Genomic DNA, 20,416 nt, shown 5'->3' with positions numbered 1-20,416 from the left:
GTGGGACTATTGAGGTATTATAGAAGCTCCAGTAGGGTCAAATAGGCCCGAAAGTCCATACCATCATAAACCATCATTTTTCTCTTTTCTCTTTTTTGAGTTTGTTCGTCCATTCGTAGATGATCACCTTCTTTTGGGAAATTATTTGGTGTTGTAGTTCCTTTTTTTTTGCATCAAATTTCTGTGCCAATCTTGTACCGTGGTCATTATTGAATAGTAAAAAGTGTTATCTTATCATGAAATTTAACTGTTATACTATGTTGCAGAATATTGAGGAGATCAGGAATAATCATAAGGCCAAAGTTCCTTGCTTTGATTTTGAGAGTTTTGGTCGAAATGGATTTGAAGAACTTCAAGTTTCTGAAGATTGTGGGGTGGTAATGCTCATAATTCATGCAACAGCTTTAGTAATGTTCATATTCTATTCACTCATTTGATGATTTGCTATTCCTCAAAACTTTCTCACTGCTGATAAATCCTTTTTCTGCAATTAAATATCCGTTGGATAGTTATGAAGAAAATATAACCTGGAAACTCTAGTTATAAGGAATGAAATAGAGGAGGGTGAAGATTGATCTATTTTGTTGTAATGACAAAATGAAACATTTTGTCTGCAATAGAATTGCTACCTCTGAACAGTGATAGTACAATAGTTTTTTGAGTTGTTCATGGATGTCATTATCAGCTAATATGCAAAGTCCAATGCTGGAGTTTTATGGCAGAGCTTTTCTTTAAAACTTACCTACCTTGGCAGTGTTACCATCTTCTGTTGATTCATTGGTTAAAAAAATGTGATAGAAAACTGCAATTTAGTTAGCGTAACTCTTAAAGTCTAAATTGTCATAAGCATTCCTAATGAGAAAAGGGAACCTGTATTTGACTCCTTTGGAGCACGAAGCTGAGAAAGGCTGATAGATTTTTCATTAAGGTTACATTTATTAAGGTAGTCAACAGTCAGCTTGTTGGAAACAATGGACCAATCATTATTTATGTATCGCCACAAGGTTCCATTCTTTTAGAATTGGTTTTCTAATCTAATTGTTCAAACATCAAACAAGAGTTTTTAGTAATCTTTTTTGTGTAATGTTTCTTGTTGTCCTTTTTGGATCCATATGGTAAAACTTTTGCATCTTTTGGAATATCTGTAGATAAATGGTGCTACTTCGAGAGTAATCTTGAAAGGTAGGCTAAAGAGCTTACCCTCTTGGGTTGTATTGATGCAAATATATAATAAAAGAGATATGTCTACTATAGTAAGAATGCCTACTATAGTAATAATACAACCGGGATTATATACTATATAATCCTACTCTATATATGATAGTAATATACAATTTCCTAATATAGGTATTAATACTAAATATGTCGTAACATCCTCCCACAAGTTAAGCATCCAACGATCGGATGCGGAGATTGAGTCGCAGTGCCAAGAACTGAGAAGGTGGTAAAGACTTGGTGAAAATATCAACTAGTTGTATATCAAAAGATATATGAACCAATTCCAAATCGCCAGTAGTCTGGAGTTTTCGTGCAGGAACTGATGATCAAGTTCAATGTGCTTTGTCTGAGCATAGAGAACAGGATTGGCCGCAAGATAAGTGGTATTGAGGTTATCATAGTAGATACTGATGGAGCGCTATAGGAAAACATCAAGGTCACGAAGTAGATTATTGATCCATACTGTCTCAGCAAGCGTGTAGGTATAGCACGGTATTCCGCTTTAGAACTAGAATGAGAAATGGTAGGCTGCTTCTTAGCGTACCAGAAGATAAGATTGGGCCCTAAAAAAATGCAATATCCGGGGGTAGATTGACATGTATCTGGACAACCAGCCCAATCAGCATCTACAAATGCAACAAGAGAAGGGTTTACACAACAGGTCCAAAGGCCATAAGTCAATGTCCCACGAATATACCGAAGAATATGTGCAACCGTTTCATGTGCGGGTCACGAGAAGCATGTAGAAACTGAGCAACAGAGTTAACGACATATGATATATCAGGCCGTTTGAAGATGAGATACTGTAGAGCACCAACAATTTGATGATAACGATAGGGATCCTCAAAGGAACGCCTCTCATGAGAAAAGAGACCGGAAGTCGGAGAGAGAGGACTAGAGACAGGCTTACTATCAAGAAAATCATGTCGCCGAAGCAATTGGTGCGCATACTTGTGCAGAGAGCCAGAGACAGATGACGACCAGAAGTTGAGCGATGAACCTCAATGCCCAAAAAATTATGCAGCGGTCCGAGATCTTTCATAGCAAATTCCCGTCGTAAGGTGGTGATAAGAGCCTCTAGAAGAGAGAAGCTGCCGGTGACGATAATATCATGAACATATAATAGAAGAATAAGAGTGCCAGAAGGGGACTGATATGTGAACATCGAAGGATCAACAGTGTTTCAAACAAAACCAATTTCAGAAAGAAATGACGTAAACCGCTGAAACCAAGCCCGAGGTGCCTGTTTAAGACCATAGATTGCTTTGCGGAGACGATAAATATGATGAGGAAAAGAGGGATGCACAAAGCCAGTTGGTTGTGCCATATAAACCTCTTCAGAGAGTGTGCCATGAAGAAAACCATTCTTTACATTTAGTTGACGAAGGGACCACCCAAAAGAGAGCCACTGAAAGAACAGTACGAATAGTGGTCCGACTTGACAACCGTAGAAAAGGTCTCATCAAAATGAATACCGTGTTCCTGTTTGTAACCCTGAGCCACAAGACGAGCTTTGAGACGCTCAAGTGAACAATCTGCCTTCTGCTTTACTTTGTAGACCCACTTACAACCGATAAGATTAACAAAAGAGGGAGGAGGAACAAGATCCCAAGTAGCATTGGTCAGTAAGGCATCAAATTCCTCAATCATGGCAGCATGCCAACCAGCATCTTGAAAAGCTTCACGAAAAGTAGTGGGCTTAGTAGGAAAAATGGGATGCACAGAAGCCAGTCAGGAGATAGACTCAGGCAAACCCTTAGTCATTGACCGGGTGACCATGGAGTGTGTTCGGGGATGTAAAGGTGGCTTAGAAGGTGAAGGAGAAGGCACTATATCAGGCTGAGGAGAAGGTGAACGACTAAAGGTGCAAGGTGTCGCATCAATAGGAGGTCGAAGGGTGCGTCGTCTTGTATAGACTCAAGAGCTCTGGTGGACGAGCGACAGCGGCATCAGTCCCATTGCTAACCTGTGTGGCATCAGAATTCAAGGTGGAAGGAAATGTTGATAAATTCTCAGATGGTGAAACAGGTGGAGTGGAATCAACGTCAGTGGAGGGACGTGTGAAGGAGAAACCAGCATTAGTAGTAAAAGAACTCTCATTCAGTAAGGGAGGATTAGAAAGAAAATTTTAAAATAGTTGAAAGTTGGAAGTAGTTGAAGAAGAAAATTTGGAAAGATAAGAATGTGGAAAAAACTGTTTCAACAAAAGTAACATGTCGGGAAATAAAAACTTTACCAGTTTTTGGACAGAGACGGTGAAAATCTTTATATTTATCAGTCCCAAAAAGATACAAGGAAGGGATCGAGGAGAGAGCTTGTGAGCTGCAATGTCTTGTATATCGGGATAATATAAACATTCAAAAATTCTGACAAGTTGCAAGTCAGGAAAAGAACAATCATACAGAATTTCGTATGGCGATCGCCCTTCCAAAACAGTAAGAGAAGGAATTCGATTCACAAGAAATACAGCAGTTTGCATAGCATCAGCCCAGAACCGAGGAGATAAGCTTGAAACAGTAGGTTTCTAACAATGTTAGAGATAAATGCTTATATTTTCTTTAGGCGAGGCCATTTTGTTGACGAGTATGTCATGCCCGGCCCTAGGGGAAGCCTACCCGGTACATGCACAGACCCGCTGTATGCACAAGGTATCCTCGGTGCGCACAAGACGTCTACTACAAAACATACAATAGAGAGAACACAAGTACTAGACTAAACAAGAAAGCAATAATTACCAAAGGATGATAGCAAATTATACAATAACGGATACAACTATCATAAGACATACATAAGGTCACAAAAGTACATCTCATAGCATAAGATGGTCTCTATACAAAATGGCCGAGTACACCTCTCGAAGCTAAAACAAAAGAAAGGTGTCCACCTAAGTAACTCTCCAAGGCTCTAGCTAGACGCGACTCCTTTGCCGCGATCCTAGCCTCTCCTGCAGTGGAAGGCTTTGAAAATAAAAAACAACAAATAAATGGAGTGAGAACTATTAAACAATAGTTTCCAGTGGGTAAGCCATCGAGAAAAGCGAATTACACCACTAGGTTAGCTGAGGCAAAAGTAGAAATCATTACTAATGAAGCATGAATAATGTTAAACGTTAAGATTCCAATACTACTGTGCCTTTAATTAACTATGTTCTTTAACATGTATGGAAACTACTCTATCACATCAATGAGCATAAGATGACTAATGTATTTGTCCAAATGTCATGCACTACCTAGTAGTAATGACCAACATTAAGTTTAATTACTATTACCCAATCGTCGGGGACTTACACAAGGTATAGAGTCCCGGCTTGTGTCGTGCCTAATGGTTCCATGGTAGTCAACATTCCCTCGCTAGGAATGAGCCTCACTCATGGCAATCCACTTCGGCGTCCAATCCCGCACGATGGGCAAGCATGATGTCGCAAAGGCCAACTCTGGAGTGTCGGCTTGTAGGGAGCGACCCTCACAAACTTGTGCGAATGAGCACAATGGCAAGCAAGCGTGATTAACCGCATAAGCATTTTGTTCGTCATGTCTAAAACATGGAATATCAACTAACGACCTAGAGGTCGAGTACAATGTCAAATGTTAACTCTAGTTGTTCAACTAAGTTAAGTGTAACATACTTAACTTACATTTGTCATTAACATACAATATATCATGTTTCCCTGTATCTATAGTAAGAAATATTGATTGGCATGCAAGTTTAAACCCAAAGGTTTCACTAACCATGTAATGTCCCATAGGATACTTTTACTCATATCTAACATGCATTCCTATATTTGCGTAAGAGGAAATGCAATTACATATTATATATTATGCATGTTACATCATATGCCTCTACTACATCACATGCATCAATTTAAAGCTTATAGCAACATAGAAGACATGGGGAGTTCACCCATTTCGGTGAGATCAAACCCATTGGACACCCTTCGAACTTATTCGTTTCTTTGAACGAAGTTGTCCATAAGACTTCTAACACCCTAAGAAAAATTCGAAGGGGGTTACAAGCTTCTAACAAGCTTATCACGAAATTCACCAAAAATCAAGGGTAAAATAGGTGAAAATTACCTTTAACCAAGTAAAACTTATCCAAAGTCCAAATCAAAGTTAGGAAGCTTCAAATCCAACCTAAAGGAGTGTTTAGTACTCATCAATTCAACCCCAAAAGCTCAAAATAGGGAAATCCCAAAACAAACCCTAGTTTTCTCAAAACTAGGTTTTCTTCCACAATTCTTGCAAAATTCACAATTAAAGGTTGCAAGAAGACTACTAACCTAAAAAAGAGCTCCAAACCAAGCCAAGTAATGCTAGGGTTGGAGTTTAATCCTCAAACAAGCTCCCTTTTTCACTTCCAAGCTGTCTTCAAGGTCCAAAATGGCAAGCTTCTATGAAGAGAAAGAAGAACAAGGGATCAAAACCCAAGATCTAGGGATTTGGAAAGGAACCTTCTCTCTCTAGCCTCAGCACAAAAGGCAAAACAAATGAGTGGTGAAGGGTTATACACATGATGTAACAATCCCCCTTAGGTCCCTCAAGAACCCACAATTTCAATACAGTACGAAATTACACTCTGCAGCATTGAGTACCGGTACACGAATTGGAGTACCGGTACCCAGCAGTTCCGGTACCAATGGTCCAGTTCCGTAGAACCCAAATGTTGGAGATTTTGGTTTTCAACTGCGTTCCGGTACCCGCCCGATGCAGTACCAGTATGCGGCTTAGTACCGATACTCACCACTGGATTTCGCAAAACCCGAGAGCTGCCCATTTCGGCACTCTATCAAGTTCCGGTACCTCAAACCAGTACCGGTACTCAACACTAAAATCTGTAATTTGCAGATTTTGATATCGAGAACCCGTTCTGGCTCTTATTTAGCTCCGGAAACAGGTCGACACACTCCAGACAACCCTCAAAGCTTCCAAAATAGTTCAAAACAGTATTCTTACATTGGAACTTTGTAATTTGCTAAAGTTCAGTGTGCTACAGAGTATGCGAGGCCATTTTGTTGAGGAGTACAAGGACAAGAAAAGCGGTGAAGAATTTTGTTTTGTGAACAAAGTGTAGAAAACTTATCATTCACAAACTCCGTACCATTTTCAAATTGAAAAATTTTGATTGAACTATGAAACATGTTTTCAATTGTTGCTTTAAACTTGAAAAATTTGTCAAAAACACCATGCTTAAATTTTAGAAGATAAAGCCAAGAAAATCGAGAGTAATCATCGATGAATATAACATAATTTTTGTAACCAGAAACCGCGGGAACGGGTGATTGCCATACATCAAAATGAACAATATAAAAAGAAAAAGTAGAAAGATTCAAAATCATGAAACGAAAGTTTAACATGTTTTCCATTTTACAAGCATTGCAAATAGATAGTGTCAAAGTAGAATTACCATCAGAAATAATTTTATTGTTTTTAATAAACTTAGAAAGAACATGAATACTAGGATAGCCTAACCGTTTATGCCAAATATCTCTGCTAAACCTAGACGCATCTAGAGCTAGCTGTTACTTCCTACACTTGCAACTTTAGAACATAGTGGATAGAGTGATGTTTCTGAGCTAGGGTATTGAAGAAGCTCCGTCCCGATTTCTCTGTCCTTTATAGAAAAACCAGAAGAGTCAAATTCAGAAAGGGACTTATTGTGATAACAAAATTATCGCACTGAAAGTAGATTTCTCTTAATAGAAGGAACAATAAGAATATTTTTAAGAGCAAAGGAATTAGAGGACGTATTTAATTGTATTTCACCTGTCTGAGTAATATCAAGTAAATTTTCATTACCAACAAGAATTTTTTCATGCCAAATATATGGTTTAGAATATGAGAGAGGATACCGGGATTCGCTGTAAGGAAGTGAATTCTCAAAACTCGAGGATTAGACTTCGTTTAGAATCGACTATTTGTCGAGTGTGTAAGCTTCGGAAAGTCCGAAGGTGATTATAATGCATAAAGTGCATTAAGGAAGGGTCCGCGAGAGTAGCAGTGCAAAATCTGCACTGGGGCAGAATTGCTCTCGGGGACCGGTCCCTGGCAGGAAGGGACCGGTCCCATCAGGCTGGGCTTGCGGGGATCCTTGAGGTAACCGGTCCTTGGCAGGGGAGGACCGGTTCCCGAACGTCAGCCCAGCGAGAATAGCCGAAATTTGGCTAAGTCCCGAAAATTCAACTCTCGGGAATCGGTCTCTCGGACAAGAACCGGTCTCTCAGGCAAGGACCGGTTCCCGAACGCGAAATCCCCTCTGCCGAGATGGAAGGCTCTCGGGGACCGGTCTCCCCGAGCTGGGACCGGTCCCTTACTGCGAAAATGCCCAGTGAGGATTGCTTCAAAGGATGAAAAGTTGAGGGGCTTATTTGCAAAGTGGCCTATATGAGAGGTGGGGGACCCTTCTCTCCCTCTTATTTGCTCTCTCTCCATCTCACACTCTTTCCCTCTCTCTCTCTAGAACGAAAGGAAAAGAAGAAGAGAAGAGGAGGAAGAATAGGAAGGAAAAGAAGAAGAAGTGGAAGGAGAAGACCAAGAAGAAGAAGATCTTCTTCCCTCTTTCCTTCAAGCTAGAGCAAGCTTGGAGCTTGGTTTAAAGGTAAGCTCCAAACCCATCCATGGTGGATTTCTTGAGATTGGGTTTTATTGCTTAGAATTGGTTCGAATGGAACCTATGGAAGCTAGGGCGATGGTTCGAGCTCGCATTTGAAGCTCGCACCACGAATTTCTCCCTCATTGCCATTCTAGGGCACGGGTTTGGGATGTTTGGAAATCTAGGGTTTTGATCTATTTTAATAGGTCGTAAACCTAATTGCTAGGTCTCGGAACGCGTCGGCGAAGACGGTTTGTCGATCCGACGAGCAAGTGCGGAGAAATCGCCGAATCGGGTACTTGAGGGCTCGCTTCGCCCCGAGGAGTTGAAGCGACGTGCTAGGACCGCAACGTCGAGTTTTCTACCATCGCGGCATCACCACGAGGTGGGTGGTGTCCATCCCGAAACAATCGGGCTCCCTTTTATGTCTTAGTATCTTGAGACCTTGCATCCTGGGTTCATATGCATTATAGGATAATCGTGCATTGCCTTTCCTTATGTTTTCCTAGCTGATATCGTATTATGCATTAGTTGCTGGATATAGGGGATTGATGAGGATTGGGTCGAGACTTGTAATCCTATAGTGCAGCGATGAAAGAATGATGCAATAGTTGAAACAAAAGAACGAGTGGCACCTAGTTGTTAATTAAACAAAGAACGAGTGGCATGTGTGAGTCGTAGCGTATATGAAACCCATTGACCATGGTGATAGTAACCTTAGAGAATAGGGCACTCTTGAGGTGGGAGAATTGGATCATACTCATTGTCTGTTCCCGACTTGTGGTGGTCGCTCCACACAAGTAGTGCGCTCCGGAGTCAGTCATGAGGGATGGCCTATTTGGGGTCCCGTGGGATAGGGATGGCCTATTTAGGGTCCCGAGGGATGGCCTATGTGGGGTCCCGCAGACGGTCTTGGATATGTAGTGATCGAGATGGCTATGTGAGTAATGGGCGAATCCTTGAGTGAGCCACGAGATTAATGAACAAGTAAATAGCTTTACTTCTTGGACATATGAAGAGCTAGTTGAGTATCTATTCCTTGTGCATGCATCCTTCATATACATGATTCGGGCACAGTAGCGTAGTTTTACTATATGTTTCTATAGCTTTCTATATCTATCTATCTATTTATCTACTCGTGCCTACTTGGAACTAGTGGGGAGACCGGCGGAGTCGGCGGCCGAACCTACTGGGAACTATGGAAGATAGTTCTCACCCCACTTTTTACAGGTCCGAGTTCGAGCGTCCCGGGCGAGCGCGAGGATCGCGGTAAGGGCCTAGCGCCCTAGTTGCATTAGCTACCTACCCTTTTTGCATTAGCTCTACCCTGTATTTATGTTTGAGAGTAGATGTTGTATAGGGTGAGGTTTGAGTGCTTGTACATATGTTCTGGAAGAATGTAAAAGATGGAATTAAATGTATTAAGATGAATGAATGTAATAGATAGAGCTTTCTCTCTTTATCTACTTGTATTGCTCATACTTGTATCTTGCTCTTGTTTGCTGGCACTGGTGGTGCTCCTCGTGATCGTGTATTCATGAATTGATTCCTGGGTAAATTCTTATACATGATCAGTTGGTTTAGCCTTGGTCGGACAGGGGAGGTCCTGTCGGTTCGGCGTCTGTTCGACGCGCCCGGACCGGACCAAATTGGTAGCGGTCTCGGGGCGTGACATTCGCGGTCGTATGATTAGAGACACCAGGTTTATGAAGTTTCATTGCAGCTAAGGTTTGAGGAATGTCATCGGCAACGAAGGAATGGTTGATATGTTGTCTGCATTGGAGAGCAGAATGGTTGTACTTTCCACAGATCTGACATTGCGTGCTAGACTTCAAAATGTAAGATTGTTGATTTGGAATGTAGGGTTGGTGATTCGGAATGTAATTTTGTTGAGGATTATCAGGTTGAGGATGCGAGTAGGTTCCAGGAGATCCACAGTCAAGGTAAGGGTTGTGTCTACCGTGTTGTCCTCGGCCTCCGAGATGTCTTTCCCTACGGCCACCACGATTACCATGGCTACAATTCGGATACAGGGCTTCACCATCAAAAGCGGGAGAAGTAGGGGACGTCGTTAAACTAGTACGACGTTGAACTTCCATATCTTCTTGTAGCAAGAGTGGACGATGTTGTTCAAAAGTAGGCTTACTTCCGTGTGTGTTAAGAGCACTGACAAAATCTCTATATTCTTCTGGTAATCCTAGAAGAACAGTCATAACCAAATTATGGTTTGCCTCGGTTTCACCAATCGCCGAAGCGCATCACCAATCGACTTAATCTTTTGCATATAATAACTCATGCTCATTGAGCCTTTTATGATACTGCGCAATTCAGACTTTAGAGAGAAAGCCGTGAAAGCAGTTTTATCAAGAAAATAAGCTTCGATGGATTGCCAGGCATCATATGCAGTTTTAAGTTGAGCTAGAAATGACCATTTATAATATGCTAAGAGATAGGGGTAGCATTTATCCATGAGAGGATAGTAGAATCTTTCTTTTTCCAACGTAAATATGCCAGAATTATTATCAACTTCTTATCAACAGTATCTATTGTCTGAGAGGGTGTAATACTAGTTTCGTCAACATATGAAGCAACACCAAAACTTTCTAAGACATTGAGAAAAACTTGTTTCCACACTAAGTATGTGGAATCAATAAGTTCTAATGTTATGAGAGTTTTGATGTTAATAACCGATAAATTTGAGATAGAGGAAGACATGTTAACCACCGTAAGAAAGATCCACCACAAGAGATAAAAGATGGGACAAACCAGAGAGCAGCAGATGAGAAAAAAAAGGATAATCGAGTGTCCGCCAACTTGCGCACCAAAGAAAGGCCACAAAGCGATAGAGAAGAACCAGGCCGCACCAAGAAAGAGCTGAGTAGCACCACAAGGCCAGAAAAATAAGCGGGGAGATCACCGAGAGACAAATGAGAGGTCACAAATAGGCTGAAAATACTGTAGCGCTAGTACTGTAGTGCTGGTACTGAAGCACTGAAATTACTATTGTCACGCCCCGACACCCGCTTATTTGGTTGGATTCGGGGACGCTGACAGACCGCCGAACGGACAGAGTCTCCCCTGTACGTCCTAGGCGTCACAATCCATACAAAGCACGAGGTCCCAACCAAGGACAGAAATCAAACAAGGATTGCATAAGGAAGTATTAATAACATAAATGCAGCTATGCTATTACAAGCATTCGTCCCAGGTTTACATATTACATTTTGTTTAACAGTTAACTTCCAAATACAACCAAGATTTATTACAAATTTGTTTCTTTCAACTCTAACCCCTAACCTTGGCCACTTTGGGGTACCGCTATCTCTGGTCTCGGGGTAGGGCTGCTATCCACGGAGCTACGCCCTTTCCTTGCGCGGCCACGCCGCTGACGTGTGAACCTGAAACCCCAAAACCACGTTGGGTGAGAACTATTATCCAAAGTTTCCAGTGGGTACGGCCACCCAAGGGAAGAGCTCGACCCACCAGGTCCAAGGAGGCACTGCAACATTTTAGTCAAACAGATATCCAACAGATATTTATGCAAGTATTGAAATAAATGTTATGCCTCTCAACATGCAATATGAAAATCATGCAATTATGCAACCAACTAGTAGATCAATAGCTCATGTCATCTAGCTTCTAAGGTTTCTACTACCTTAGGTTCACAACTCAAGTCTAACTTGCTTCTAAGGTCTCTATTACCTTAGCTTTTGCCTTTTATCACTAGCTTTTAAGGTTTCTACCACCTTAACCAAGCTATCCACACGACTCGGCCTCGAGTCAATCATCCGCGGACTACCGCGCACTGGCTGCTACAACAGCCTACCGCACTACATGACTTAGCCACCTGACGGTGAAATCGTCGCACATGCCCAACACTGGCTCAAGTCACTTGGCGGCATAATCCAATAACCGTCTTAACCATTTGGCGGCGAAATCGTCGTACACGCCCAACAATGGTTCAAGCCCCGGGTAGTGAACTCTGCGCACTCACCCGATCTCCTTGGTATCAATCTCGGCGGCGAAATCGTCGCACACGCCTTAGCCTTGATACCAAGGTCACCACGAGTCCTGGGATTCCGGAATCCACTTCCACATCTCAAGGGTCATCTGCAAACCCTATAGTGTCGACCTATCTAGGTTCGACCCATGCACATCCTAGTGGCCCTGCTATCACTATAATGCACAACCAAGGCTCGACGCCACGCTAGGTTCTATGTCATCTCTACCTAGATCTCAACTTCTAGGTTCAATCGTTCAACCTATGTTTACTAACACTAGCTTCAATGCCACTCATATCCAACCTATGTTCATGACACTAGGTACAATGCCACTCGATCTATTTAACACATGTTCTTGCTTTCCAATGTCGAGTTCTCTAATCAACCTAGAGTTATCAACCCAAGTTCACATCTACATGAATCTAGCACAGGCCACAACCTGTCAACATGCATATATAATCTAGCATATATCAACATGCATTCATTTAGCATCTCTACATTAGGTCAATATGCATTCTTCTAGCATATTCTGCAATATGTACATTATGCATTCATCTCAACAGTAGGTAATAAACATCAAGCATAATAGGATTCATGCATCCACATTATCATATGCAACCTACCAATTATACATATATGCATTTCATCTAGCATTTCTACATTATATCATCATGCATCCAATGGTAGTCTAACATAGCATTCAACTCATGCATTCATATGTTCTACAACTAACTACCAATATATGCATCAACAACCAATCTCACTTCGCTTTGACATGGAAGCGAGCTAATAACTTCGGTGAGCACAACCCACCTCAAATCGCTTTCCGATTGCTTGTCGACACTTGCAATCGGCCTCTCGCGGCGCACGTGATCCGGTTCGGCCCGAACCCGCAAACGAACACCAACCGCATGTCGATCCGCTACCTAGGGTCTTCAAGGGCCTTTGTCTAACCTTCAATTAGAGATTAATAGGGTTTAATTAGATCAAAACTCACCATTTGCCCAAAACCCAAATCCAAGCCCTAGCTTCTCATTTCTCCCAAATAACCCAAATATTCGTGGAGAAAATATGGTAGAAACATTCTAAGGGCTATTAGAACACCGAGCATTAAGGATTAAACCAAATCCCAAAAGCTTACCAAAATCTGAACGCCGAGACAGAAGCACGCCGCTCAACCGGGTGCACGAGGGCCCGAACCGACGCCTCTCACGCGTTCACAAGGTATCTCCTCCAAGTCTCCAAATTTGAGAGATGGATCTAGAGCGATGGAGGAGATATCTAGAGAGAGAGAGGAGTTTCTCTCACTAGGTTTGTGTGTGTTGGTGCTAAAATAGCTGAGGGAGGGAGGAAGGAGATGACCCCCCTTTTATAAGTCAAACCTCACCACTTAATCATAAGTTTGCCACTGCTACTTTGCATTTTTCGGGCTCGGGGTTCGGACCTTGGCCCTAGGGTCCGGACCCCGTAGGTCCAGAAAATCAGCATTTTTAAGAACTTAGCCAAATTTTCAGCAATTTCAGCTTTTGGTCCGTTTTCGCTCGTTTTCGCTCGTAGGGCCTCTGATTCGTCTCTAATTGTACCGAGACCCCCAAAACATGTTTTTGAGCGTGTTTTAACCATCTTTTCATCCACGCCTTGCCGGATTTCGGTCAAGGTCCAATAAGGCTTTTCGGGTTCCGTTTTCGCGCCCGACGGGCACCGAAAACACCCGAATGTTTTCGAACTTCACTAGAACCATTCTAATGGCTTTCCAAACTAACATACACTGTAAGTTCATAATTATAGATGTTCGGTATATTACAACTATACTGCTTGTACTGTAGCAGTAAGGATGATTATTATAAGAGAAGAAAGGACAAGATTAATGCCGATGAGATCCAAGTGAGAAGGGTGGCACTGGATCGCTATACTTTAGAATTAGGGTTTGTCTTTGATACCATGAAAGATAGGCTAAAGAGCTTACCCTCTTGAATTATATTGATGCAAATATATAATACAGGAGATATGTCTATTATGGTAAGAATGCCTACTATAGTAATAGTACAATCAGGATTATATACTATATAATCCTACTTTATATGATAGTAATATACAGTGAACTTTAAAGGGGCTTATTGTCCAAAGGAGAACATAACACTAAATATGTCGTAACAAATCTTTTAGTTTCTATTGACTAATAAATGGTGCTTTCAGCTTATGTGTTCCCCTATGCCAATGTGTTTCACATTGTGTGCTCAAGGAGTATCATCTGTATTCTGCACTATGTTAGCCTTCTGTGTATATGTTATTTCTCTATCATCTTACCAGGTGATTTTTGAAGGGGTATATACATTGCATCCTGTTATAAGGAAGTCACTTGACCTATGGATTGCTGTTGTAAGATTCACATTTCCCTCCTGGGTACTTAAAAAAGTTTTTAGAGTTTCCTCATTACCATATATTTTCTTGTTTGGTGACAAATTTCTCTCATCTTTTTGAATTATGTTAGGTTGGTGGAGTCCATTCACATCTTATTGCAAGAGTTCAGAGAGACAAAAGTCGTGTTGGCTGCTCCATCTCTCAGAATGAAATTATGACTACAGTGTTTCCCATGTTTCAGCAGCACATTGAACCACATCTTGTCCATGCACATGTTGGCACAACCATGATATTTGAACTGTCTTGAACATCATTTGTCATCACTGCTTTTCTTTTTCTCTTTCTTTTCAAGCTTTTCATGTTTTCCAATCTTCATTATATCTTTAGAAGGTGACTAAGTTAGATCTCTCTCTCTCTCTCTCTCTCTCTCTCTCGCAGCTCAAGATTCGAAATGATTTTGATCCAGTGCTCTCTCCGGAAAGTTCATTATTTGTACTGAAAAGCAACAAGAAGGTGAAATAGAATTGGAAAAGTTTCCTGGTCAATCCTATGTTACATAATTATGATATTTCTAGACTTGGCTTGTTAGGTGGCCTACCAAGAAATAATGAGAGTGCTTGATCCCGGAAAAGTGTGTAGTTCTGTCCAGAACTTCACAGATATATACTTACGGCTCCCTGGAACACCTTCAAGTAGACAGCTAACAGAGAGTGAGTGCATACGTGTTAGAATATGTGAAGGAAGATTTGCATTGTTGATACGTGAGGTCAGCTGATTAACTGGATATTGTCTTTATTCTTTCTGATTGGTTGCAGGAGGCTGACCTTTTCTTACATTCTTTTTGCCAGCCTATAAGGGAAGGGAACTTTATTGTACAACCAAAAGTGGATTTTGATATCAGTGCTAGTACTGTTGCAGGGCTTCTTAAGCTTGGGTAGGTCGTAGATTGTTTTAAGCTATTGTAGACTAGTTTAACTTCACCAGATCCTTTTCCATGTATTGGTAGCTTGCTGCTCTCGTTTTAGATTACAGAATGGTTAAATTCCTGTCCGACTTTCATGTGTTTCTCCACACATTTCGCACATTTGATATCATGGAAGGGAAGTTTGTGTTATTTCATTGTTTTTAGCATTTTACTTTTGATAAAAATATAAAGATGCCATAAGTATAGCACTACAACCTGTCCTTTTAACTTCATTTTGTAGCTGATTTATTATATCTTTTTGGTTGCTATTATTTGTTGTTCCAATATTTTCTCTTTTTATTCCATGAGATTTTGTAAAACCATTTACTGTGCATGACAATTGGTGTTGCATATTATGAGATTCAAGGCGCTCAAAACAGAATGAATTGTAGATGGAGCTGCTAACTGTAGTGGCCTAATTCATGAAGCTGTCAATATTGCCAACTAAATTTCTTTTATTGATATTTGCACAACGAACTTACTATATACTCTCAACTGTATCAGTTACCAAGCTGTGGCATATATTGAAGCTTCTGCATTGATATACCAGGATGGAAAGGTAGGTGGTTCTTCTTACTTCATTATCTTTTTTAGTATTATTTATGTTTCTTTTGCTTGCAAATAGTTTTTTGGCCTACAAAAGTCGCTAATTTTTTCAATATTTAACCTTGTGTAAGTAACAATATCATTCTGACATTCTAGTATTATTATTCTCTATCATTTTCTCACCTTCTTTTGATTGTTTTGTGCTAAAGAACCTAATATACTTAAAACTATTGTCGAATATCCTTAGGAAATCTAATTCGAGAGAGAAAAATGAATAACTAGTGTTTAGTCAATTCACATGTTTGACTGCTGGTCTGGTCCAGGTCTCGTAACAGTGCAAAAAGATTTAATGCAGAAAGAAGTGTTATCTTAGGGGAGATGGTTTGGTCTTTCTAAGAACATCGAAATATTACTTTTTTGAAAGAAAAGTTAGGTGAGCCTATGAATTAAGGAGAATATATTGAAGGAATGGGAAAGTAAATAAAGCTTTAAAAAAGTGATTCAATAAGAGAGTCAAACAGAATTTTAAATTCTATAGTCAACTTTGAATCAAGACACTGGAAAGATTCTCTTATATAGATTTTAAAATGACAGGAATTTTCAAAATTTTCAAAACTTCCTTTTAGGCTAAATTACACTTTTAGTCCTTTATGAGATAGGTGATACTTTGGTCTTCAAACTTTAATTTGTGCAATTTCAAGCTCGAACTTTTTAAATTTATTCAATTAGTTTTCGCAGTTCAATTTAGTTGACTAAGTGATGATGCGCCGTTGTATGGCAGTGATTTGGCATCTTAGTTACTGTCATGTCATGAAACACATACTGCCATGTCGCTCCCACGTCAGCAACACGTTAACATGCAGTTAGGAAATTATACTGTGAGACTTGATTGCAACAATCTAAAAGTTTTGAGCCAGATATTGTAGCAGATTAAAGTTTGAGGACCAAAATGTCACCTGCCTCGTACTATAACACATACTCTTTGTATTCTCTTGTGATTATTTATCATACTTCTGTGGTTCTACCTTTCTGCTTATATATTATCTCTGACGCCTCATGAGATATCAAGTGGTTGCATCAGTGCTGTTCTCTAGCTAATTATTTCTGCTGCAATTTTGAAGATTCTTATAGAGGTTGATCATCTACAAGCTGTTCCTGATCCTTACCTTCAAATCAAAGGAACAAACAAGGAAATAGTTGCTGCCGCTGCATCTATTCTTAGTTTGGATGGTTCATACACGACGAAGGTTCACTTTTTACAAATGGCTAGCAAATCCATATGAGTGTTGTATAGTATTTGCTACCACAGCATCATCACTCAACTTTTATTTTTGCAGAGCTATCTTCAGATTATTCTTGAGAGCTTGCAACCAGTTGAAAGAGGATCAAATGGCATTCATAATCAGCAAGCTGCCAGACTCCAGGAACTTGTGGAGTTTATTCAATCTCAAGTATGTAGTGTTTCAGCACCTTGGATCCCTCGATTGTCTTTAATAGATTATTGATCTAGTAAATTTGTATGCAAATAATTTTTTTATCAGTATGCACCCTTGCTTTTTCACCAACCAATTGCACAATTAAATGAGTCTTCAATCTGCTTCTATTTTGTTTGTTGATGTCACAATGCCTTTTCTCTTCAACTTTCTAGAAGAGATATAAGAGTAATTTGTCAATAAATACATCTGACAGCTGTTTACTAAGCTTGTTTTGGATTGTTGTTATTATTATTATTATTATTATTTTGTCGCCTAGATATATTTCACTTCCACTTGTCAAATGCCTAGAGCAGATGCTATGTCTATAAAGTCTGCCTTCTTTGAATCTTTTGTGCTGAAAATCCTGTATAGGAGGATATGAAGAAGATGCTTTGGAAAGTCATTTTAGCAATAGCGTAAAACTTCACGACTCTACTGACTCGAATTGCCTTCTACACTACAAGAATAGTTGTCTATAGCTCTATCTATGTCTTATGAGCATAACGCACCAAGTTTTTGTTGTTCATCCACCAGAAAAGCTTGAGCAAGAATCTTTCCATAAGTTGCTTCTATTTCCATGGTTATTTTCACTGAAATCTCCAGTAGGAAGTTATGTGATCTCGGTAGTATATTTTCTTTATGCAAGACTTAAGGGGTAAGATTAGGCTGTGCTGTTTGTGCTTTTTGGTGAATTTTTGACATCTTTTATTGGACTTCCCCACCCACATATTTAACTTATTTTATATAATTTCGAATATTTTCTGACAGTTGAACAACATTATTATTAAAATAATACTTTGAAGCAACAACTGTAAAATCTTTCACCTTGTTGCTTCACGCCCTACCATTTGGTAATTTATCGTTCAAACAGAGGAAAAAGAGGGATAAAGGAGCTGAGAGGAACAATAGAAGGATCATAATATTAAAAGAAATGTTTTATTTATATTGTGGCATAGAGTACTGTTGCCATAGTGAAGACTGGACTAGTGTTTGTCGATACGATATAAAGCATATTAGACCCTACTGGCTAATGAAGATTACCTTAATGTGGAGTTACTTTTTTAACTAGTGCATTCAATTTTCTTTTTTCCTTTTCTGATGTTGTCCCTTCGTTTGACGTAATCCAATAAATTAACCTGCAGGGTGGAAATTTGAGTATAGAATCAAGGGTCATCAGAGAAGTTTCACAGGCAGATGGGGTACTTGAAGACATGCAAAGTAGGATTAGGAAGCTTGAGAGATGGAATACAATTAACATGGTAACAATTGTTTCGTGTTTCTTGCGGTTGTTGTCACTTTTTCTATTTTCAGAATCAAAGTGTTATTTTGTTATTATGAACCGCCTGCATGACATGATACCTCAATTCATTTGTTTGCTCAATCAAGAATTTATTTAACAAAATTTGGTGTTCCTTGCACAGGTTCTGTGGACTATCTTAACATCTGCGCTTGTTGGTTATTCACTTTACCGGAGAAAACGTCACTGAATAGCCCCTGTTGACTAACCCAACACAGTACAGTATGTCCTTACTTGATCCGCCAACCTATTTGCACTTATGATGAGTCAACATTCTTGAGGTACTATAGATTTTACTCTGGTTTTCTTGGTTGGCTTTTATTTTATTTTATTTTTTCCGTTGGTATCCTCACATACCTATAACTATTTCTCTCATTTCTCCAGGGTTCCCATGCTCTCGTGTTGTTTTTGTCAGTGTTGTAGTAAGCATATGACCGCTCTGATAAATTCTTTGTGACATCATGCATTCATCCTGGACTGCTGCAAGGCCAGAGAGAAATTATAGTGATAGCACAGCAGCAGTGAGTACAGCACAAGAAATACAGTCGAGTACGATGGTATTTAAGAATATATTTCCAACTCATTGTTTATAAGCTATTGTGACTAAGATTCGAGGAAAAAGAGGGAAAACTCTGTAGTATCCACTGTAATATAGACTTAACGTTCAGTGAATGCTATTATGTTAACTAACATTAATGAAAATAAGAAAGAATATCGTATACTTATATGCATTGGCACGTAGATATTAGTATGCCTCTGTGAGGTTGATGTTCCCTAAATTGGGTTCCATTTGGAGCCAAACTTTGGAGTTTGGTGCGTTTTTATATTTCAAATCATTCTGTAATATTTTGTGCTTTGAATGTTAAATGGCAACCCGCATGACCCAATTGGAAGCCAGCGGATCGAATTTAGCCTATACAGGTCGACTTGGTTGTCACGCCCCGTCGTCCCTTTCCTAAATAGGTTGAAGACTTTCCACATAAAGATGTTCATGGACCGGGTCGGGTTTAGGTAGTTGATATATTGTACCGTATCCTAAAAGAAAATGGTTAGGAAAAAAAAAAAAAAACTCTTATCCATTTAACTTCGTGTCGGTTTCGGGTCTGGATACGTAAGTTACTAATATACCTATCGTGTTTATTTGAGCGGATTTGGGTAGTGACTATCTGTATACTAGTTCAAAACCGGATACGGGTCGGGTCTAAATCGGGTAAGGGTACCCGTGTATATATATTTTTTTATAAACTTTATTAAATTATCTTGAGGGCCATTATATATAAACACACAAAAAAAAAAGAAAAGCCTAAAATTCAAAATAATTTTACATATAAAAACACAAAAATAAGAAAATTATGATACCGTATTATAGATAAAGAGAATATAGGTTGTAGTAATTATTAATATTATATACGGACATTCAAAAAAAAGAAAAAAAAATAAAGAAGAACCAAAAAGTTTACTAAATAAAATATTCATTAAAAAAAACTAGGTTGTTGACTATAATTCGAGAAGGGATTTGGAAAAAACTCGTGCGACGCTTGTAGAGGATTAATGTCGCTGATTGATGACCACGATGGAAATATTGTTTCATACGAACTCTTATGCGGAAGTGAAACAAAAAAGTGTAAAAAACTAGAAAAAAAGGGAGTAAAAGAGTGTTTGGGATTTCAGTGTTTTACTAGAATGAAAATACTTAGGGACCCTTCATCTATAAGTCGTATTAAAATTGATCTATCAACTTCAAAAGTTCAAATCTTATTTGTTTACTATTTAATATTTCATTGGGTTCGGGTCCGTTTCTGGGTCTGGATTTGAAAACTATTATGGACCCTACCCATTTAAACGTTGGGTTCAGGTCGGGTCCAAATTAGGTATTGGTATAAAATATTTGGATCCGTACCAGAAATTTTAATGAGTAATTTTTTTTACTCGTATACTATCCATTTTTTTATCGGGTCCGGATAGG

At 39.6% G+C, this 20,416-nt stretch overlaps 1 protein-coding gene across 1 annotated transcript; it reads left to right on the top strand.

Moving 5' to 3' along the window:
• Positions 226 to 19,181, top strand: LOC109725701 (uridine-cytidine kinase C-like). The gene is made up of 12 exons (XM_020254997.1): positions 226 to 377; positions 14,118 to 14,186; positions 14,299 to 14,442; positions 14,607 to 14,681; positions 14,758 to 14,934; positions 15,017 to 15,102; positions 15,637 to 15,691; positions 16,800 to 16,925; positions 17,016 to 17,129; positions 18,296 to 18,412; positions 18,575 to 18,731; positions 18,835 to 19,181. Exons 1-11 carry the CDS (start codon positions 237 to 239, stop codon positions 18,638 to 18,640), a joined length of 1,170 nt encoding a protein of 389 aa, XP_020110586.1. The 5' UTR covers positions 226 to 236; the 3' UTR covers positions 18,641 to 18,731; positions 18,835 to 19,181.

Source organism: Ananas comosus, linkage group 20, assembly GCF_001540865.1.
Source record: "Ananas comosus cultivar F153 linkage group 20, ASM154086v1, whole genome shotgun sequence".
In the NCBI taxonomy this organism is placed as follows: Eukaryota; Viridiplantae; Streptophyta; class Magnoliopsida; order Poales; family Bromeliaceae; genus Ananas; species Ananas comosus.
Note: the sequence above shows the minus strand (reverse complement) of the source record. Positions and strands in the feature narration are given on the sequence as shown.

Coding starts and splice junctions, on each gene's coding strand:
- LOC109725701 (XM_020254997.1), top strand. CDS start 237: ATGAAATTTAACTGTTATACTATGTTGCAGAATATTGAGGAGATCAGG. Junction 14,443..14,606: donor CACATCTTGTCCATGCACAT/GTTGGCACAACC, acceptor TCTCTCTCGCAG/CTCAAGATTCGAAATGATTT. Junction 15,692..16,799: donor TGATATACCAGGATGGAAAG/GTAGGTGGTTCT, acceptor GCAATTTTGAAG/ATTCTTATAGAGGTTGATCA.